General features: G+C 42.5%; 1 protein-coding gene across 2 annotated transcripts in view; it reads right to left on the bottom strand.

Annotated features, from left to right (window-relative positions):
- Window positions 1–9,363, bottom strand: part of nlk2 (nemo-like kinase, type 2) — a 56,089-nt gene extending 46,726 nt beyond the window's left edge. Inside the window, exons 1-2 of one of the 2 annotated variants that reach the window (XM_028464269.1) lie at window positions 9,319–9,363; window positions 7,647–9,119 (exon numbers count right to left, since the gene is read on the bottom strand). In XM_028464269.1, coding sequence (XP_028320070.1) covers window positions 7,647–8,113 — 467 coding nt within the window. In that variant the 5' untranslated portion in view covers window positions 8,114–9,119; window positions 9,319–9,363. Of the gene's footprint in view, window positions 1–7,646 lie in introns of both variants that reach the window. The other variant, XM_028464270.1, reaches the window with a different exon arrangement.
- Window positions 9,364–24,077: the final 14,714 nt, after the last annotated feature.

Here is a 24,077-nt window from a genome sequence, read left to right on the forward strand (position 1 = left end):
GTCATCACTGATAAAAGATAAATTGACTATATTAAATGTCTGCTTTCTATATGGGAAGGCTCCTAAGAAGCAAACTGATCAGTTCAGACTAGAGTTTTTTAAATGCCTGGGAGGGCAGCAGCAGGCACCAGGCCAATGCCAGGACCTGGCTCTTTGTGGTTTCAAAGAAGCTACAGGGGTTTTACTGTTTACTTTTATCAATGTGCCTCTCACATCTGCATGACACAAAGATCACAACAGGACACACTACACGGTTGATTAAATATTTCGAAGTATTGTGTAATGTAGGCTAGTGCTGTGAGATATGCAGAAAATGTTATATCACGATAGATTTATATCCTGATAACGATAAATAACCCGATAAAGTATTTCTTCCTTAAAAATACATGAAGTTAATAGAAAATTGCTATTATATAAAGGGCTGTCACTTTAAAGTGTTAATTCCGATTAATACATTTCAGGAAAAATTAACGCACTAAAAAAATTATGTGTTAATTGCTTGTTTTGTTTGCCCCAAACAGCGTGGAACCTTTCTCATTCTCACGTTCCCTGTATACCCCATAATACTGATGCACCGGCTACAAATGTAGAACAATATAGCTGTTTCTCAATTTTAAGTATGCATACCTCGAACTAGTGAAATCCTGGGTATGGACTCGTGGGAGCAAACTTGGAGAACGGACATGTGCAGTGCGTAAGCGTGGACTCGCATACTCGTCGTTTTGGGACAAAGCGAACTTCCTGACATCATCGTGCACAACAGTGTGGAGTATGTGCGCTCCACTGTAACCATCAAAGAAAATAATATGTATCATTGAGTAATGTCATTGTTGTAAATATTCATTATTTTGTGTGTGTGTGTGTGTATTGTTTTATATATTGACAGTCCCTATAAAAAGCTAATCTGGTCATGGCTAATTGGATGGCCAAAAACACCTGTGACAGCAATGTACCTTTACCACATAAATAATAAAGGGAAAATTGTAATAATTAAAAATAATAATAAATAAAGAAAAATAATAGTTGGTTATTAATGGTAGGATGAACTAGATAAATAGATCTATTAATTCAATGATTAATGATAATAATTGAGCAAAAATAATAATAATAAATAAACAGAAAAAAACATATTTACAAAATAGTAATAATAAAAACAATAAATTAAATAAGAAAAAAAAGATGGCTATTAATGGTAGAAGGATGAAGTAGATAAATACATTTATTAATTCAATGATTAAAGATAATATTTGAAAAATAATAATAATGAGCGAAGAAGAAAAGGAAAAAACTAATTCACAAAATGGTAATGGAAATATAGCTGGCGGAGTACACACAAGTCTCCTCTGATGCATGCTCGGTAAAATGGGCGGAGCAAGTTCTCATCAGGGGATTTACAGCAGACTTGCGGAAAAGCGGACTTTGAATTGGAACAGGACTTGGGCCATGCATGATGATGTTTCTCAAGTCCAAGCACACAAGTACACAGATTGAGAAACAGCCTATATACATGGACGCCGCATCAACTGTGAAGGGATGCGCCTGCAGCGCCGCCATCCTGGAACAGTGCCAGTGGAGGCAGCGGTGCATGGACATCTACAACAGAAAGGGTAACCCTCAATCTCTAAGTAGAATTATTAATTGAATTTTGAACCAATTTCCAAACTGTTTGATTTTTTAAAAACGTCACACATGAAGCTACAATACCAGATGCTTGGATGTATTTAAATAGCTGGAGCTTATATCAATACTTAAGCTCCAGACCCTCTCTGCCTCTGACTCGAGCATAGTTTAAACAGTGTGCAGCAGACAAGAAAGATGCCAGACTTCAGTTCAGTATATGGATGCTCTAATGAGCGCTGTTTAGAAACGAGATCTCGTGGAATCACTTTTCACAGGTAAGATCTAAGGGATAATATATTGTTAGGTTGTTATAGCTATAGTGAAATAAACGCCGACAGAACCATTGATGTTATGAATCTAGCGTTCCTAGCAACAGCCTGTTACACAGAAAATTACTGCAGTAATTGATGGGTTAGAAAGAATACAACATCCACTAGAGCTAATAATAGGACTAATGATGGAATTATTTTTGTTGGAGACAATTCTTTATCTCTGGCTACATTGTTCACATGTTTAAAGTTTCTTAAAGACAGTAGTTTAGGGAGACAATGGGAACTGCCAGTGAAACAAAATCATTCGTAATTTTATAATGAATATTTCAGTTCTTTGGCTACAATAATAATAAAGATGATGATGATAGGGATATAATAGTGATAGTAATAGTAATATAGTAATGGTTATAATAATAACAATAATAATAGCAATAACAAAATAATGTAAAAAATAATCCAGTAACTATAATACAATAACCAAAAAATATTAATAATAAACAATAATAACAATGATAATAAGGGAATATAAGAATACAACATGATGATAATAATAACAATAATAATAATAATAATTATAAAAAATATTAATAAATCAATAATAATACGAGAACATAATGATAATTATAAGAATAGCAATAACAATAATTTAGTAGTAGTACAATTATACAATAATAATAATAATTGTCAAATGCAATGTATAGCCTTAAGCAATGTTGTCAATAAAAACCTGTGCACAACAGTTTCTGGCTTCCTTTTGTTCTATTTATGTGTATCTAACTATATATCTATCTATCATGTCTGACGTTTGTTAAAAAAAAAAAAAAAAAAAAAAAACCCGTAAAAATTGCTTGAGAATTGAGCGATTCATGACAACTTTAATTGTGTAAGCCCATCATTCCTCTATAGATGTAATGCACTGTAGGAGCAATTGCCACTGTTCCAAGATGGCCGCCCTGTAGACGGACCGCTACAGTGGGCTGCAGCAGTCAATGCGGCATCTGTAATCATCAATCAATCAATCTTTTATTTGTATAGCGCCAAATCATAACCAATGGTATCTCAAGACACTTTGTGAGAAGAAGAATCTTGAATTCTATTCCCATATTTTATGGGAAGCCAATGCAGAGAGGCTAATACAGCAGTAATGTGATCTCTTCTAGTTTTAGTCAGTACACGTGCTGCAGCATTTTGAACCAGCTGAAGTGTCTTAAGCGACTTGCTCGGGCAGCCTGCTAAAAGAGAATTACAATAATCCAGTCTCGAGGTAACAAAAGCATGGACAAGCTTTTCGGCGTCGCTCTGAGACAGGATAAGTTTGATTTTAGCAATGTTACGGAGATGAAAGAAGGCAGTTCTTGAAGTTTGTTTTATGTGAGAGTTGAAGGATAAATCCTGATCAAATAGAACCCCAAGGTTTCTAACAGTTGTGCTTCGTGCCAGAGTAATGCCATCTAGGTCAGTTAGGCTAGCATAGGTTTCGCTAAGGTGTCGTGGGCCCAGTACAATGACCTCAGTCTTGTCTGAGTTAAGAAGAAGAAAATTTTGGTCCATCCAGGCCCTAATGTCCTTTAGACAGGCCTCAAGTTTAGATAGCTGATTTGTCTCACCTGGCTTCATTGATACATACAGTTGGGTATCATCAGCATAGCAGTGAAAGTTAACAGAGTATTTTCTCATAACATTACCAAGGGGTAGCATATAGATGCAGAAGAGGATTGGACCTAGCACAGAGCCCTGAGGAACCCCGTAGCTTACTTTAGTGTACACAGAAGACTTATTATTCACGTGTACAAACTGGTACCTATCAGATAGGTAGGACTTAAAGCAGTTTAGGGCAGTCCCTGTGATTCCAAGTAATTCCTCTAATCTCTCTAGTAGAATATAGTGATCTATAGTGTCAAAAGCTGCACTAAGATCTAATAAAACCAGCACTGAGAGTCGTCCTTCATCTGAAGCCCAGAGTAGATCATTAGTTACTTTAACTAAAGCAGTCTCTGTGCTGTGTTGAGCTCTAAAACCTGACTGGAAGTCCTCGAACAGGCTGTTGTTTTGAAGGAAGTCACAGAGCTGAGCCGCCACAACTTTCTCAAGAATCTTTGAAATAAAAGGAAGATTAGATATAGGCCTGTAGTTTGCTAAAGTGCTGGAATCAAGAGTAGGTTTTTTGAGAAGGGGTTTGATTACAGCTACTTTAAAGGACTGTGGCACGTAGCCTATTGATAGGGATATACAGTATTTATTGTCTCCAACAAAGATGGGCAGACCAGGGGAACAACTTCTTTAAACAGCTTAGTTGGGATCGGATCTGAAAGGCAGGTCGATGGTTTGGAGGATGAAATAATAGAGTTAAGTTCCTGAAGTCCTATATGTGTGAAACAGTTTAGGTTAGGCCTATTTACATTTAATAGTACAGCAGGCCCAGGTGAAGGCAGGGAGTGGCTAATTTTATCTCTAATCTTATGAATTTTATCGTTAAAAAATGTCATAAAGTCCTCACAGCTGAGGGCTAGAGGAATCATGGGCTCAATAGAGCTCTGACTTTGTGTTAGCCTGGCTACAGTGCTGAAAAGGTACCTCGGATTATTTTTATTTTCTTCAATTAGTGAGGAGTAGTATGTAGATCGAGTATGTCGTAAGGCTGTCATGTATTTACTATGGCTTTCTAGCCAGAGTATTCGTGACTCCTCTGTTTTATTGGAGCGCCACATTCTCTCTAATTTACGGGTTGCTTGTTTGAGTGTGTGAGTTTCAGAGCTAAACCACGGAGCTTCCCTCTGACGTTTAATAGTTTTTTCCCTCAATGGGGCAATTGAGTCCAAGGTGGATTTTAGTAGACTAGCAGAGCTATCGACAAGCAGATCCAGTTGAGAGGGGCTATAATTAATATCATAGTTATGTCTATGCGGCAGACGCTTTGGGGGCATTGAGCATGTAAATTTTTGTTAAAAAAACACACCAGATGGAAAACCAAAGCCCAATTGCAGAGCTAGTGATATGTGTGCACATACGCAGTGTTCAAACAAGAGTGTGGAGAAAATGTAAGAAGCCAAATGACTGGCTGAAAGCAAACACCTAATTAGCTGATGAATCTGTCAATCACTTTTATCAGCCAATGGTGCCGTTCATTGACTCATGACGTCAGGGCAGTCTCAAAATTCAACGCATTCACAAATACACAGAGGTTTCACAGCACAGAAGCACTTTGTAAATGCACATTCAACAATTTGCATCATCTGTGGATTCATATAAATATTTAAGTGTGCCTCAAAGTAATATTTGTGAAGTAGAGCGTGTGCATTTCAGAATTTATATTACAAGTTTGCGGAAAATATATATTTGCAAAACAGATCGTGTGCATTTATGAATTTGAAATACAACTGCGAAAAAAAATATATATATTTGTGAACCAGTGTATGTGCATTTGCGAAACAGATCGTGTGCATTTGTGAATCTGAAATACAACTGTGAAACAAAGCATGTGCATTCGTGAAAAACCCTGCAAGAGTTCATTCATTATGATACTGTTCTGATTCCATATTCTTTCTTCTATTTTAAACTAGAAAGAGTGGCCCTTACAGTCCACACTGGACAAGATGACAGGGTTCAGAGCCTAAATGAATAACTTAAGTCCTTGAGTGACAAATGAACAAAGTCAGTGGGTAAATGATTGTAGTGGACAGTCGACCACTATCGGCGGCAGAGGCTGTGGGGCTACTACTACTACTACTACTACTACTAAGTAATTCGTTGATGTCATTACAGTACTTAATTTTGTGATGAACAGTGTTATTTTTTGATATGCTAATTTACAGCACTGTGATTTATGGGTCTGTTTTATTTATTATATATTATTTGAAAGATAGAAAAAGCAACAAGTTCTGTGTTCAATAATTGTATTGAGGGATAGGCGATATGGACTAAAAAATGATCCCGATAATTTCTGGTATTTATCACAATAACGATAAACATCATGATGAATAAAAATCTAAAAACAAATAAAACAATTCCCAACTTAAAGTGTAAACAGGTTCCTTACAAACACAAATACATCTGAATACATCAACACTAGACACATTAAAAAAGGCTACAGTAGCTGTTCAGTTCATGAGCTGATATCTTATGGAATATAGTATATTAGTGCATGTGGATCACTATCGTGTTATTGTATGTAATTAATTTATTTTCTCACTTAAAATGAGATTATTTTCTAAAAAACAAGCACATGAAAAGCAAAAATAACTCCATTAGTGTTTTTACTGCTGCTGAATTTGTTTCATTTATCTGATAATGAGTTACATAAAGTTATGATTGATAAATATCTCTCTATTACTACAGTATATTTTGGTGGATTAATCTCAATAGTTACATTAGTTTAATGGGACCAGCTTTGTCAGTGAACACGTGAATCAAATTAAAAAATACTACGTTTCACAAGTTGGGACGGATGAATAGTGACATTAGTATTTATGCTAACATTAATTTCACACAACAGGCTTTTATTCTTCCATACAAGTGGTAAATCTGACCATAAACATTTCGGTGGCCCTCTGTGGTTTGATGACAGTAAGACGTGTTCTTTTTACTTGGTCTATTCCTTATAAGGAGTGGTTAGTGTTAGCTTATAGCCCAGTCTATGTGTCGGTGGGTTAGCTTAGCATAGTTAGCTTTAGTTGAGTTTCCAGTTCATAGTCAATGCTGCGGGTTCATCTCTGTCCCCGTGTTTGTGGAACTTAGGGTGGATCTGACGGAGGAACTTAGATTGTTTCACTTTGTTGGATGGTTGTCTGAGCTTAACCAAATAGCGGTCCATGATGCATCACAGCAAGGCAGCTTCAGGTAACCAGGACGAGTACTGCCGTCTCTGTGTGTGTGTGTGTGAGGGCTGGGGGCGGTAGCGGCGGTGGTGCACACCGTGGAGGCTCCGCTGCCGTGAACAGCGCTCGGCTCCAGAGTTGTTGTCAAAAAACTTTTGGAACCTAGAACAAGGTTTTCAGGGACATTCTTGGCTAAATTGAGGGGCAAATGGCCCGTGGCCCTCACTAATTTTATTATTTGTAGATTGACTAAAGTACACATCCATATTCCCCTGATGGTCTAAACTAAAGGCGTGAGCAGCCCTTGGGTCTAGTCTCACATACAGTGGAATGTAAATGGTTCAAGTCTGTTAAAAAACAAACAAATGACTTTATAAAGCCACTTTGTCATACATAAATGTTTCTATCTGCCATAATAATGTTTTGCTGTAAATAATTGAATCAAAATAAATCTTATTGGACTTTCAGTACTTTCCCTACCAATTAATGATTGTCCAAAATATCTTTAGAATACAGAGTTTTAATTCAAATAGTGGAATTTCTTTTCATGGGAACCAAAAACCCTGGCCGTGCCATTCTTGCACCTGACCTGATCTGCACTGGTGCCATGTGCAAAGTGGGGTCTTGACTTACACGCAAAATAATGCATTGAGCGCAGGGCTTCTCAAGGCTTAAACATATCAAAACCTGTTTAAGGTCTACAATGGGACTCGAACGTCTCAATGGACTTGCTCCTCAGTACAAAAGTAATGAAACTGACATATGGCGGGGTGGGGGGTCGGGGGCTCCAAAATCGAATTTCGCCTAGGACACCAAAATGGCTAGAAACGGCCCTGATAGTAGCTTAATAATGCAATGTAAAGCGCTTTAATTGTCTATGAAAACAGTTGTATAGAATCGAATGCATTATTATTATTATTATTATTAATAAAACACATACCAAACCACTCCAAACGCTCCGTAGCCGATGGGCCGGTCGGGCTCTAAGTCCAGCTGTTGCTGCAGGTGATGCGAGTGTTGATGCTGCTGTTGATGGGAGTGGTGATGTTGGTGGGCTTTTACAACAGCAGCGGCTTGAACCTGAGCTGGTGCTGCTGCCGCTGCCGGTCCGGGAGCCTGTCCTGGAGCGGGAGAGGGGAAATAGGGCTGCTGCTGCCCAGGGTTGAACATCACTGCCGCGGCAGCCGCTGTGGACGTATGCTGCTGTACCGTGTGCACGGCGGCGGCAGAGCCAGGGTGCTGCAAGTGATGCTGCCCGGCGTGATGGTGGTGGCGCATGTGGGGAGGTGGAAGATGCTGCAGCTGGTGGTGGTGATGCGGGTGATGGGCAGCCACAGCCGAGGAGCCACTGTTGTAAGCAGCCATCATTTTGAGAACATTTGGAGTAGTCGTGCTGCCAACAGCCATATAACGGAGCCGGATGGCTCCTTTCAGTCTGCCTACAAGTAGTGAGGATGGCTACCAGAGTGAAACTCAGTTACAACTACAGAAGCCCAGTCTTTTTTTTTTAGTCCAACACCTGATATTTTGACTCTGCAGCCAGAAAAAGTATTCTGATAAAGCTTTTTAACATTATGCCAGAAATTATCTGACCCACTTCCAAGAAATTGTCTATTTTCTCGGCACACCAGTATTTACTGTAGCCTGGGGCTGATGAGTTAAAGCATATGAGCATATCATCAGTGAACACCCAGATTAATAACCTGCACACCAGACGTGTCACTTTTAAGCAAGAAATCAAATTAATTAAAAAGTAAACACCCGCTCCCCCCTCAATAAATACAAGTCCTAGATGGCACTCATGACAGACATGGAGCCTCCTCCCTCCGCATGAAATCCAGGTCCTACTTTAAACAGAGCAGTGCGATCTATAGCGTGGACAACACGACATCCATCTTCGTAAAGTGTCCGAGTTAAATACTACGCCGATGATGCTCCCCACACCACCAGAACCACCGGCTCCTCATCTATTCCTGAAACTGGTGTGGCCTCTCTCACCGCTGAGCCGTGAACAAGGCCAGACAGTAAAAAGGGCTAATCTCTGAGTAATTAACACTGCTGATCCACTGCAGATGAGGTGAATCCCAGCCCAGGCCACGACACCACGGCGCACACTGGCAGACAGGCCCAGGCCTTGGCCATCCGCTCTCACTCACATAGTATTACACCAGGGATCCACCGAGCCGAGTGCCCCGACGAAGACCACCCCCCCCACCACCACCACCACTCAAATAGAGCGACCAGGTTTTCGCCATGACTCAAAACACGGCGATAGACATCCTACCCAAACTCTGAGCTCCATTGACAAGCCTGCGTTTCCACTGCACTTCAGTCCAAACATCCAGGGGAGGCTCAGAGCGGCACAGCCGGAGGAAGTTCTGTCCCTTCACTGCGGCGAAAAGTCTCCCACTGCCTGTGGAGTCGGGGGAAAAGACAGCTGCGCTCAAACTGACAGTTCGGGGGTAACGGGTGTCTACAAACAACCACCCTTCCGTTGGACCCTGCTGTCAGTAGCATGAAGAGAAAAGAGATTTAAAAAACAAAAGCCTCCACACTGTGGGGCCCACGATGCTCCTATTATCACTGACAGAGAAAATTCCTGGTCACACTACCGTTTAAATGAGCCGTTGATCCAACATGGTGAACGAATCCCTGGCTGAGCCGGCGGTAGGATTATTTAGGATAGACAGCCAATGGACTGCTGCGCTGCGATGACGCCTGGGTAATGTTATTGAATGACACAGCCTTCCACCAATAGAGTGCGAAGTCTGAGGGCGACCGCAAGGTTCACAGGTGCACAAAGATACCCCAGTGATACGCTGCATAACAACACGGTTAATAAAACGTATACTCGAAGAAACCAGGCGCGTACAGTTGTAGATTACAATGTAATTACACCACAGTATGTGACAAGTGTTTATCGTGGCCATATTTATTCATTCATATATTAAATATGCAGTCAACCTACTTTTTTCTGGGAGAAGCTGGTGTAGATTTGATAGAGTGCTCAATTTTGAAGTTTGAGCTGTAACAATAAAATCCAACTCAAATGTCATTTGGGTCTGTATGGGGTGCCAAGTGTAAAAATTTAGTATAAAAGTTTTAGCTAACACATTTTCATTATTTATCTCACTTTTCTCATATTTAGCACATTTTCCTACATTTAACTCAACATTTAACCACATATATAGAGGTAAAAAAAAAAAAAAAGCATTAAATCTAAATATTTAAATCTAAATCTAAATGGTATATGTTATATCTAAATGTTAAATGTAAGTCTAAATGTTAAATCTTATATATAAATGTTTAAATCTAAATCTAAATAATATATGTTAAATCTAAATGTTTAAATATAAATGTAAATGTTATATATCATATCTAAATTCTTAATCTTAGATCTAAATGTTAAATGTTAAATATAAATGTTAAATATTAAATCTAAATGTTAAATCTAAATCTAAATGTTGAACTTGAACATTTCACACATATGCTAATTGACCCTTCCCCTTGTAACCTCAACCAATACACAAGCAGAAACACACAAAGCTGCTCCCACCCACCTCTTCACCGATACTTGCCTGGGTGATATGTATGGCTGGTTCTCTCCGTGCGGCGGAGATCGAGCGCACAGTCATGGCAGGTGGACGAGCTGCCCTTCACAGTACACTCCCGCAACACAACAGTGCAACACAGTTATTAAAATGTATTTTAATGATGTAGTTTGTTGATGTGTGTTAATTTGATGCGACATGCTGAGATTTAACATATATTATTTATATTTAGATTTAAACATTTAGATTTAAATTTAACATTTAGATTTAGATTTAAAATTTAGATATAGATTTAACATTTAGATATAACATATACCATTTAGATTTAGATTTAAAATTTAGATATAGATTTAACATTTAAATATAACATATACCATTTAGATTTAGATTTATTGCTTTTTAGTTTTACCTCTGTAAATGTGGTTAAAAAAGTGAGATAAATAATGAAAATAGGTTTACTAGGTCTGGGTATCATTGGATAATCCCAAATTCATCTGTAAACCAAAATTAAATAACCGTTTTTCTTCCTCTCCTTTTCAAACAAAAAATAAAAAAAAAGTTTTACCGTTTTAATCAAAAAACCATAAAACAAATGGCCCGATTTTCGATTTTCCCGTGTCCTTTTCTCCTTTTCCCTTTTACAATTGAACAATGAAAAACAGCAGTTTGTGGTGCTCATGTTTTCAGGTTCATAATCCACCCAATAACTGAGGAGTTCCGGGGGGGAACTTTTTGTATTGAGAAGGTTGTTTCCACGGGGAAGTTTTTTGGTGTTACACATGCTCACCCCTGTGTGTTAGTGTGGTGAATAAGAGCTGTTGTAATGGAAAATAAAGATTGGAGTTCTATGCTGAACACTCCACCTCCGACTCCCTTTCTTCGGCTCCACACTGGTGACCCCGACGTTCCAGGTCCTGAAGAAGTTTCCAGGACCGTAGCGAACATGAATAACAACGATAGTTTTGTGAGATTACCGGAGTTCTGGGAGTGCAACGCTAAAGCATGGTTCGCCCACGTGGAAGCTCACTTTGCCTGCCGTGGCATCGCGGAGGATGAAAGGAGATACTACCATGTGGTGGCGGCGCTCGGAAGCTCCACAACCTCCAGGTTGGTGGATTTCATCTCTAATCCTCCCGTCCAAGACAAGTACGTGACGTTCAAAGCCCATCTCATTAAGACTTTTGAACTGTCCCTCAAAAAGAGAGCACGTCAGTTGTTCGCCATCCAAGGCCTGGGGGACAGCAAACCGTCACAATTAATGGAAAGGATGTTAAATCTGCTTGGAGGGGAGCAACCCAATTTTCTTTTTATAGAAATGTTCCTACGCCACATGCCTCCTCGTGTTCAGACTGCCTTAGCCAATACCAGCATTACAGAGCCACGTACACTGGCTACAGAGGCTGACCGTTTTTTCCTGGCCACGCAGCAGCCTTTCCCTGACACACTGGCCCCGGCATTCAGCCTGTCCACCCCCAACAGAGCTACACGGACAGCTAATGCCACAGCGGAGCCCGATCGCCGTGGGATTTCGGGGCTGTGCATCTACCATGCAAAGTTTGGAGACAAAGCCAAGAAGTGCCGCCCCCCATGCAGCTTCAAGCCGGGGGGAAACAAAAGGGCTGGCGCTCAGTAGTGGCCCTGAACGTCAGCAGCTCCAGCAGGCTACTCTTCATCAAAGACATTGTCTCCGGTCGCAAGTTCCTCTGCGACACCGGCGCCCAGAGGAGCATCGTTCCTGCATCGAGGACAGAGATCTTGGCGGGGGGTCGTGGGCTGCCGTTAGCGTCCGCTAATGGTAGCCCCATCCGCTCTTACGGCACGCGGAGCGTCGAGCTGTGTTTCGGAGGACAGAGGTTCAAGTGGTGTTTCGTAGCTGCTGATGTTGCTTTTCCCCTCTTGGGGGCAGACTTCCTCTGCGCCCACGGTCTCCTGGTGGATGTTAAGAACAACCGGTTAGTCGACGCATTAACTTTCTCCTCTCTCCCATGCTCCCGAGGTGTTGCTGCCTATGACGGGTTTTCAGCCTCCTTGTCCGAGGAGGATGTACATCTCCGCCTACTCGCCGAGTTCCCAGAGTTAACATCGCCCACATTCTCGGCGCTTGCAGTCAGACATGGGGTGGAGCACCATGTAGTTACCGAAGCCCCACCGACTTACGCCAGGGCGCGGCGTCTCAATCCGGTCAAACTCGCAGCGGCGAAGGCTGAATTTGCTCACATGGAGCAGCTGGGCATCATCCGCCGCTCTGACAGCCCGTGGGCGGCCCCTCTGCACATCGTCCCTGAACCCAATGGCAGTTGGCGCCCATGTGGGGACTACCGCCGCCTCAATGACAAGACTGTGCCCGACCGCTACCCGGTCCCCCACATACTGGATTTTTCGGCACACCTGTCTGGCAAGCGGGTTTTCTCTAAGGTGGACCTAGTTCGTGGATATCAGGTTCCGGTGCACCCAGCGGACATTCCCAAGACGGCGGTCATCACCCCCTTTGGGTTGTTCGAGTACCTGCGCATGCCGTTCGGGCTTAAGAACGCTGCTCAATCCTTCCAACAGTTGATGGACTCAGTTCTCCGGGACATGCCATGGATTTTCGTGTACTTGGATGACATTCTGATTGCCAGCGCCTCTGAGGTTGAACATCTCGCCCACCTGCGGGCCCTCTTCATGAGGCTCAGCGAGCACGGGCTGATTGTCAATCCGGCGAAGTGTGTTTTCGGTCGCTCTGCCGTGGACTTTCTCGGGCACCGCGTCACAGAGGATGGGGCGGTCCCCCTCGCGTCGAAAGTGGAGGCGGTTGTAGCTTTTCCACGTCCGCAGTCCGCACGGTCGCTTAGAGACTTCCTCGGTATGGTGACCTTTTACCACCGCTTCATACTGCCCACATCATGCGACCGTTGTATGAGGCTCTTAAGGGTAAATCCCCTGGTCAGGCAATCGACTGGACTGAGGAAAAGGATCTAGCGTTCAGAGACGTCAAGACAGCACTAGCACAGGCGACGCTGTTGGCTCACCCGTCCCCGTCGGCCCCGATCGCCATCACTACGGACGCGTCGGACTACGCAGTCGGCGCCGTTCACGAGCAGTGGGTGGGGGCGCCTGGCAACCGCTTGCCTTTTTTAGCAGACAACTGACTGCCAGGGAACGCAAGTACAGCGCGTTTGACAGGGAGCTCCTCGCGCTTTGGCTCGCGGTACGGCACTTCCGTTTTTTGCTTGAGGGTCGGGAGTTTACAGCGTTCATGGATCACAAACCCCTGACATTCGCTATGTCCAAGGTGGCGGCCGTGGTCCAGCAGCGGCAGCTGGCGTACATCTCGGAGTTTACCACTGACGTACGTCACGTTGCCGGCAAGTCGAACGTGGTAGCAGACTGCCTCTCCAGGGTCATGCTAGGGACGGTTCAGTTGGGGCTCGATTATGTCCACGTGGCAAAAGACCAGATCTCTGACTCCAGTGTGTTGGCCCTTAAAGACTCAGGCTCCGGGCTACACCTGGCGGAGGTACCTTTCGGCGACGCGGGCGCGGTGCTCCTGTGTGACACGTCCACCGGCAGGCCGCGGCCAGTTGTTCCCATCGATTGGAGGCGTTTGGTGTTCGAGGCGGTCCACAACCTCTCGCATCCGGGCAGGAAAGCGTCTGTGCGTTTGGTGGCGGCTAAGTTCGTTTGGCAGGGTCTTAAAAAACGCGTGCGTAGCTTACCAGCGGGCTAAAGTGCACCGGCACACGAAGGCTCCTTTAGTGCATTTCTTGGTCCCGGAGCGGCGGTTCGATCATGTTAACAGAGATTTGGTGGGTCCCCTGCCCTCGTCACATGGTTTCACCTACTTACTCACGATGGTGGACAGGACCACCCGCTGGCCTGAGGCTGTCCCACTGGCGGCAACGTCAGCAGTTGATGTAGCCTGTGCGTTTATCGGGACGTGGGTAGCTCGGTTCGGCACCCCGGCTGACATTTCCTCTGACCGCGGTTCGCAGTTCACTTCCGAGCTATGGAATGCTGTGGCGGAGAATTTGGGGGTCAAGCTCCACAGTCGTGTTCATTCGACATGACGCGCATCGTGCTCCGTTTCAGCCCTCGTACGACGGCCCCTTCCAGGTCCTGGATCACGGGGTCAAGCATTTGGTGGTGGATATAGGTGGCAGGCCGGAGCGTGTTTCGGTGGACCGCGTTAAGCCTGCTCACCTGGACTTAAGCCTCCCGGTGGAGTTGGCGCAGCCCCCGCGGCGGGGACGCCCTCGTGTCTCGTTCGTCTGATCGCCCTGCAGTGTTCCCTGACGCGCCCCCCCGCAGCCCTGTGGCTGCTGAGTTGGACTCGCCGGCGTCACTTCCCCTTTCCTTCGGTGCGCGGAGTCGTAGGGGCCGGCTCGTTGTGCCTCCTTGACACAGTGATTTTGTGTATGGGTGAATTCTGGGGGGGCTCATGTGGTGCTCATGTTTTCAGGTTCATAATCCACCCAATATCTGAGGAGTTCCGGGGGGGAACTTTTTGTATTGAGAAGGGTGTTTCCACGGGGAAGTTTTTTGGTGTTGCACATGCTCACCCCTGTGTGTTAGTGTGGTGAATAAGAGCTGTTGTAATGGAAAATAAAGATTGGAGTTCTATGCTGAACACTCCACCTCCGACTCCCTTTCTTCGGCTCCACAAGTTTCCCTTTTCCATTCTCCTTTCCCCGTTTAGAACTGAAAATAGAAAATCAGCTGTTCCCTTTTTCCGTTCTGAACTCTGAAACGAAAAACGAAGTCACGTAACACGAGGTCACATGGTCTGGCTTTTTTTTCAGCTGACATGTGGAAGTGATGGCGTCAGAATAAAAGCATAGAGGGAGAGAGACTATAAAACAGGCACAAGATCTATTACAGAGGGTGAAAGATCATTAAAAAAGCCTTAGAAAAGCTACATAAAGATCCATTTTTGGGTCATTTTATTTATTTCGACATGAAATTATGCTGATGCTCGCGACCAGCACGCACGAACGGAGTTACAAAAAAATGACCAGCAGTTGGCACTGTGGGGATATGTTTCTTCTTTGCAAACAGTATTTCATGAACGTTCACATGTTCTTGCGTCACAAGATCATTGTATATTGGAAATCATTAATCAAATGTATTATCATATCTGGTACATTTACAACACATTATATACATTTTCATAGATTCCACTGTGCTTGGTAATAGTTCTTTCACCTTCTGACTATAGAACATTTGTCAGGATCATTATCAATATTATTATTTAATTTTTTATACCTGGACTAACTTAAAGTTGCCCTAATAAAGAGCATTTTTGCAGTAAATAAAGACAGTTTGAAGCCTTTATTGTGAGGTCAGGATTCTGATGGCCTGGGGCATGAAACTGTTGCAGGACTGAGCAGTTCTGGGTTTGATGCTGGGGAACACGTGCCAAACTCAAGGCCCAAATACAGAAAGCATAAATCATTGTGTAGAACCAAGTCATTCAGTTGTAGATGTCTCAGCCCTAAATACATAAATTCAATGAATATCCACAAAATTTGCCAGGGCTCAGAGTTTTCCCACGCTTATATTGCATATCAAAATGTATTAAAATGATTAGACATTTTTCCTTTGAATTGAATAAAATATAGTTACAAACTCAAGGAACTTTAAAGATTAGATATTGTGTGTAACTTCCATTACTTTACATTGAATTTATAAGGCAGAATAATGTTAAAATTGCCTAAGATTTGCGGCCCACTAGAGATCAAACTGGTCAATGTTTGGCCCCTGAACTAACTTTGACACACCTGCTGTGGAACCTCTTCCCAAATAAAAAGACCACATGATGAATGAGCTTCTCTGCCATCCTCAACACTCACTGAAGACCTTCTGTCTGAAGCTGCTGAAGCAGAGGAACATACATGTACAGCTTGATGGTTCCCCAGTAGAATGTAGTGGACATCTCACACATCATATTCAAATGCTGCTGGGTTTACTAGACCACAGATGAAGTGTGTAATGACCAGTCCAGATGATCTGTTAACTGCACCATGAGCTTATTGGTGCTATAATAATTCAGCAGAAATAAATGTTTATTTATTTATGGGATATGATGTAATAAGCCACGCCCACTTTGACCAATCGTGAATACCTTTGAGATATCGCCTCAGGAGGGACCCAAGATCATACCCTCCAAATTTGGTAAATATTGGTCTTGCCATTTAAGAGATATAAATATTTGTTATTTGTAGCGCCCCCTAGTGGCCTATATTATTCAAATTTGGCCCAGGTGATTCAGTGCTATTCAAGGAATCTGTGGATATGAAGGTTTTAAATTTGCAACAAACGGTGTGGGAGTTATTGGCCAAAACGTGTTGACCTTTGTTATACCTGCTGGCGGACATATGTGAATTTTTGCCTCCATGGTCCCCTGGGGGTTTTGGACCCAACCACCAAAGGGCACCGCCCTACCTTGCAGGGTTTATTCTGCAGCACCACTTTTACCCAAGGAAAAATAAAAGGTAACTATAATAATAATCAGAACGATTACAATAGGGTTCCTAGCACCGCTGGTCCTAGGAACCGCGTATGCTTACAAACCCAGCTTAATTTCATGTCGAAATAAAAATGGATCTTTATGTAGCTTTTGTAAGTATTTTTAATGATCTCTCACCCTCTGTAATAGATCATGTGCCTACTTTTTATTCTCTTGCTCTCTATGCTTTTATTCTGACACATTCACTTCTGCATGTCTCCTGAAAAAAAAAAAGGAAAAAGCTTGACCACGTGACCTCGTGTCACGTGACTTCGTTTTTCATTTCAGAGTTCAGAATGCAAAAAGGAAACTGCTGTTTTTCAGTTATCAATTGTAAAAGGAAAAAATGTTTTTTGTTTGAAAAAGAGAGGAAGAAAAACGGTTATTTTATTTTAGTTCACAAATGAATTTGGGATTATCCAATGATACCTAGACCTCAATTTTCTTGTAAAATGAGCTGTCCATTGTTAGAAGATCCTGGTTGGTGCAGATCTGACATCTGCATTTAGGAAAGAAAGATTATTAATGGATAAATGCAATGTTTTTGTTTATTGTTGACATCCTTTAGGAAAAGCTTTACATCTGATGGACTGATCTACAGTCAGCTGTACATGAAGGAATGATCCGTATCATAGACGGACCACGATTTCCAGGCCCCACCATCCCTCACTCTACCCAGGAATGAGGCACGCTGATCATTAATTTTTTAATTCCTACATACGCGTGTCTATAGTGACACTGACAGCAAGAACAATGTGCTCTCATCCCAGTGTGTGTGTGATACATTGAGGACTAAGTGAATAGAAACACGTGTGTGATGTAATAAAGTGAAACAGATCAGAGCGCTGTCCATTTATCATCTCATGGATTAATATTGGATAATCTCATACTTTTACACATTAACAGCATCAGCAGCTTCCTGCCTGTGTTCCTTAGTTCCTGCATTTTCTGCAGCAATACTGTTGTTTTTGGTCTTAATTATGGGTTTTAATTCTTCATATTTTTAGAAATGTGTTCCTCAATTGTAAAGTAAATTGCTCTACACAGTTTCTGTGTTTGTAATTGGTCTGACACTTTAATCTCCACCCCTGTCACAGGAGCGTGCGTGCAGCCTGTCTGAAATCACCTGGGTTAAATTAATGGGTTTATATCGTGCTTCTTAGTCCAGCTTCTGTCGAATGTTTGGTTAGGTGAATCCCGCTGTAGGAGGACAAGGGTAGTTTATAATGGGTTATATGAATGAGAATATTAATTATGATTATGAATATTAGCTCAATGAATTACTGGGTGCCACCTCTTTAAAAAGAGGAAATATGTCTAAGTTTTTCTTTAGACTAAACAAAGCATTAAATTAGGGAAGTGAACTCTAACAGCAAATCTACACCATCATCACAGCTTTAATGAATCAGAGGAATCAAAGATTACAGTTTAACCTTGTATTTGCATAATCCAGTAAGAAACAAGAACAATGCGGTGATTAAACCATGATGAAATGCATTTCTAAGCTAATAAAAGTGAGGATTACATGAAGTAAAGTGAATCACTATTCTAAACTAATCTAGACTAACTATTGTAAAATCAAAGAATAAAATCATAACAAAGAGGGAAGACAGACGGGGGGAGACGGACAAACATATATGTGGTGGATTGTGAGTGGAGTGTAAGTATGAGGTTGTATTGAATGAGGATGTATTGAATGAGGATGTATTGAATTAGGATGTATTGAATGAGGATGTATTGAATGAGGATGTATTGTAATTTAAGTGAGTCAGTTCTGCTGGTCCATTGTTCACTGGTCCATACCTTTGAGATGCGGTCTGGTTGGACCTGGAGACGTTCTGGGTTTGCAGGAACAACGTCCGTGTGGCAGTATAGCTGCGCTGGCGTGCCACCGTTGAGTTCTGTTTCGTTAAACAGCAGGGTTTCTATTTGCCGATCCACAACCCCTTCTGGGTTGATCGCAGCCGGTTTCAGACAAAGAGGGACCACGGTTTGGTCCACGATTCAGATGTTGGAAGGTCGGCTTTCAGGCACGTTCTTTTGCGTCTTAGGCTTTCACTGCAAGCAAGGTTCTTAAAAAGTCTAACTGATGCAACTACAAATAAAAGAAAAATGAAATGAAAGACTGGAAACACGAGGGAACACGTGTGAGCATGAACGCCCGCGTCCAAAACTAAAGTTTCGGGCAGCGCGTCTTTTTTTAAAAGAATTTGGAGATGCCTTTTGGAGGAGGTTTCTTGGTTGATCATTCTGAGATCATATCGGTGATTGGTCAATGTCTCTGTTTTCAGCTTGTGGGTGTGTATCAAGTGTGGGTGTGAAATGGAATGACATAGACAACAGAGGGAATTCCTAAACATAAAAGAATGCCTAATAATTAATTCCACATATTTAACATATATTATAACATATTTTCAACATCATATCTTAATATATCATCTATAATGAAACAGTTAGATACCAGACACGGCTGAAAAATAGCATAGTTAGTACTTAATAAACCTGAATGTCAAAATTCGGGTTAAGGAATTTTCTTTATCATATGGTTAACATTCAGTACCTTGAACTAAGCTTTGTGATGTTTTCTAGTATTTCAAGCACCTTTTAAATGATAAACATTTTAAAATAGCATTCTGTTGGTTACTGAATTACATGAAAAGAGTGGCATCAGACAGACAATATTTGCAATTTCAATTTCTGCAGGACCGTACGTACCAATAATCCTTTCTTTTGTGACTTTCCAAACAAGCACATGTTCTTTGTTCTCATTTGAGCAGGAGAGCTAGTGTTATTCCAACGTCCTGTGTGACCAGTGGTTTGGGTTCTGGAGGTGACAACATCTGCAGGGGGTCGGAACTCAGAGTTTGAAAACTCAGCATGTAAACATTGACTGACTGTTTCCTTTTTATCGTAATGTAGCAGAGAGGTGATAACAGGAGAAAAACTGTTCTTGGATTCTCCTGTTCCTTTGTTTGGACAGGAAGAGGGAGAAGATCCCCCTGTGGGGCACGTTTGCATTTCACAGTAGGAGACAGACTGTCTGACTCCATTGACTGGTGAAACTAGTGTCCTAGGTCAAAGATCAACTTGGAGGGCTTGGTTCCCTACACCGCTAATGGAGATAAATCCAGGCTTCACTTATTTAGCTTTGTAGTACAAGCCCTACATGTTAAATCTAAATGTTAAATGGGTTGCAGAGTGTAAAGCTAAATGTTTTGAAATTATACAAGATTGGCTGGTCAACGCCCGTCAATCCCCGCCCACACTCCACACACCCCACCCTCCAAGGTCTTCTCCATCCTCGGTGTCTTCATCACTGTGAGTGAGTTGACATACAGCATGCTGGTACTCTCAGCAAATTTAGATTTAGATTTAATATTTAGATTGAACATTTTGATTTAGATTGGACTTTTTGATTTAGATTGGACTTTTTGATTTAGATTAATTTTTCATATTTACACATTTTTAACAATGATATAAAACAAATCAAATGAAAGAAACATTAGCTAAATTTGAGGAAAGTGAGCTAAATGTTCAGAATATGTCAGCTAGAAAAATCAGAATCAGAATCAGAATTCCTTTATTAATCCCAGGGGGAAATTGCTTTTGTTACAGCCACTTAAAAAAATCACAAATAAAAGATTAAAGAAAGAATAAATGTTAAATAAGTCTATCATTAAGTAAAAGACTGTTAAAATAAGGATCAGATACACACACATTAAAGTAGTAAAAAAAAAGTTAGATAGTACTGATAATAATATTGACAAATGTTCTATAGTCTAGTATAGTGAAAGAACTATTACCAAACACAGTTGAATCTCTGAAAATGTATATAATGTGTTGTAAATGTATCAGATATGATCATACATTTGATTAATGATTGCCAATATATAATGATCTTGTGATGCAAGTTGGATTTAGTAAAAACTTGTTTCTTTTTTTGCTTGTAAACTTATAGATAGTAAACTCTTTTACTGGGATGTTCATTGTGCCCATGTTTTCTTCCAGGTAACACACTGCACTTTTTATAATGTATATGGATTTGCCTTATGGTATCATATAGTGTTTGATCTTGTAAATATTTATTCATTATAAATGCAAATTTCAATAACACTGATTAATAATAATAATAATAATAATAATAATAATAATAATAATAATAATAATAATAATAATATACAAATATATACCAATATGATTCAGATATTTACAAAAATAATACAAATATACAAATGTGATTTAGATATGTACAACAATCAAGCTGTGAGGTTACAGAGATTATACAGTTTCATTGCCACAGGCAGGAATGATTTCCTGTGGTGTTCTGTGGAGCACCAGGTTGGATCAGCCTGGTGCTGAAGGTGCTTCTGTGACTGACCAGCACATCATGGAGTGGGTGGGACACATTGACCAAGATGGATTTCACCTTGGACAGGCTCCTCCTCTCTGTCACCACTGTCAGAGAGTCCAGTTTAATCCCCACAACGTCACTGGCCCTGCGGATGAGTCTGTTGAGTCTGTTGGCGTCTGCTACCCTCAGTCTGCTCCCCAGCAAACAACAGCATAGAGAATCGCACTCGCCACCACTGACTCATAAAACATCCTCAGCATTTCCCTGCAGATGTTGAAGGACCTCAGCCATCTCAGAAAATAGAGGTGGCTTTGCCCTTCCTGTAGAGGAAGTCAGTGTTCTTCCCCCAGTCCAGTTTATTGTCAATCACCACTCCCAGGTATTTGTACTCCTCCACAATGTCCACACTGACCCCCTGGATTGAGACAGTGCTGATTGGCCTCTTGGTTCTCCTCAGGTCCACAATCAGCTCCTTAATCTTTGTCACATTGAGCTGTAGATGTTCCGCTCACTCCATGTGACAAAGCTGTCCACAGGAGCCCTGTACTCCACCTCGTCCCCCTCCCTGATACATCCAACCACTGCAGAGTCGTCCGAGAACTTCTGGAGATGACAGGTGTCAGTGCAGTAGCTGAAGTCCGTGATGTAGGTGGTGAAGAGGAAGGGAGAGAGTACAGTCCCTTGAGGGGCCCCCGTGTTTGTCAGACACACAGTGTCTCAGGCGTACATAATGTGGTCTGCCAGTTAGGTATTCCACAAACCAGGACACAATGGAGGAGTCAACCTGCATCTCTGTCAGCTTCTCACCCAGTAGAGCCGGACAGATGGTGTTAAAAGCATTGGAAAAGTCAAAGAACATGACTCTCACAGTGCTCGCCGGCTTGTCCAGGTGAGAGTAGACACGGTTGAGCGGGAAGGTGATGGCATCCTCAACTCCAACCTTGGGCTGGTAGGCAAACTGTAGTGGGTCCAGGTGTGGTCTGATAGATGGTCGGAGCTGCACCAGGATAAGTCTCTCCAGGGTCTTCATGATGTGGGAGGTCAACGCAACCGGTCTGTAATCCTTGGAGCTGCTGGGACGTTGCGTCTTTGGAACAGGAACAAGGTAGGATGTCTTCCACAGCACAGGGACCCTCTGCAGACTCAGGCTCATGGTGAAGATGTGCTGGAATATTCCACAGAGCTGCGAAGCACAAGCCTTCAGTACTCTGGGGCAGACTCCATCAGGTCCTGCAGCTTTTCCAGGGTGGACTTTCACCAATTGCCTTTTCACCTGGTCAGCTGCGTTGTTTTTTGTGAAGGGAAGTGTGGGGGGATGGGTGTCAGTCCAATGAAGTGTGGGTATTCAGGGAGCCAGGGGAGGAGGTGAGAGGATGGTTCACACAGGGGTGTGAAAGGTTAAGAGGAGGGGGGATTATTGTCTTTCAGTGCAGCCAGCAGTGGTGTGACTAGGGGTGACAGTAGGGGGTCCAGTGGCCGCTGTATCAAATCTGTTGAAAAACAGTTTTAGTTTGTTGGCCCGGTCCACACTACCGTCCAACCCTCTGTTGCTGGCTGACTTAAAGCCAGTGATGGTCCTCATCCCTTTCCAGACCTCTCCGGTGTTATTTTGCTGAAGCTTCTTCTCCAACTTTCTGCCATATTCCACCTTGGCCTCTCTGATTGTCTTTTTAAGGCCCCCCTGTATTTTTCTCACCTCCTCCCTATTACCATCTCTGAAAGCCCTCTTCTTATTGTTCAGGGTGGCTTTGATGTCCTTTTACCCAGGGCTTATTGTTAGGGTAACATTTCACAGTCTTAGCCGGGACAGTGGTGTCCACACAGAAGTTAATATAATTTGTGATGCATTCTGTGAGGTTTTCAATATCTTTTCCATGTGATTCACAGAGTGCATCCCAGTTTGTAGCCTCAAAACATCCTCTTAGTGTCTCAAACGCCTCCTCCGACCATCTCCTCACTGTCCTCGTGGTCGTAGACTGGTGTTTCACCAGGGGCAGATAACAGGAGCTGAGATGAACGAGGTTGTGGTCTGACCGACCCAGCGGGGGAAGAGGAGAGGAGCCATATGCATCAGCAACATTAGCATACAGCAGGTCTAACGTCTTCCCCTCTCTGGTCGGACGGGTCACATATTGAATGAAACCAGGCAAAGTCTTATTCAGATGAACGTGACCTGAGATAGCGATGAATGCACTCGGGTACTGAGTCTCTCACCGGGCTATGGCTGAGTGAATGATTTCACAGGCTGATGTTGGGTTAGCAGCAGGAGGAATGTAAACAGTCATCATTAAAACATGAGAAAACTCACGTGGCAGATAATATGGTTGGAGCTCAACAGCAAACAGTTCAATGTCCGGGCAACAGATGCACTCTTTGACGATAATGTGCGCTGGGTTACACCACCGGTTGTTTACAAAAACAACGACACCCCCGCCTTTCGTATTTCCGCTCCCGGTGCACTCCCTGTCCACTCGAACAGTCTGAAAGCCCTCGATGGAAACATTGTCGTCAAAAAATATCTTGTTGCAGCCATGACTCCGTAAAGCACATTAAACTGCACTCCCGATACTCTCTCTGACTCCGGACTAGTGCCGTTAGCTCCTCCATTTTGTTTGCCAGCGACCTCACGTTGCCCATGGCAATCAAGGGGACTGTTTCAACCTGGCTTTGTTAGTTGGCTGTCTTTTACCTCCCCTGCAGCCTCTATGTGTCCTTCTCCAGATCTCTTTGGAGATATTCTCTGATCTGGTCTGCGTACCAGCCGGCTTCATTCCCATCAGCTGATCTCTGGTGTAAACAATGTGAGCATGTTGTGGTGCTTGGCAGAGTCCGCTGGAGGAAAGTAGCATGTCCATCGCACAAAAACTATTAAAAAGTGTAAGTAAGCAAGTCAAATCAAGGAAGTAAATGGAGAAAAATGACATAAAACAAGTTAAAGGTTGAAAAAGTATGAAAAAAGCAGGAGCGGCTGTAAAGGGCAGC

The sequence above is a fragment of the Gouania willdenowi genome, chromosome 13, assembly GCF_900634775.1.
Source record: "Gouania willdenowi chromosome 13, fGouWil2.1, whole genome shotgun sequence".
NCBI classification, from domain to species: domain Eukaryota; kingdom Metazoa; phylum Chordata; class Actinopteri; order Blenniiformes; family Gobiesocidae; genus Gouania; species Gouania willdenowi.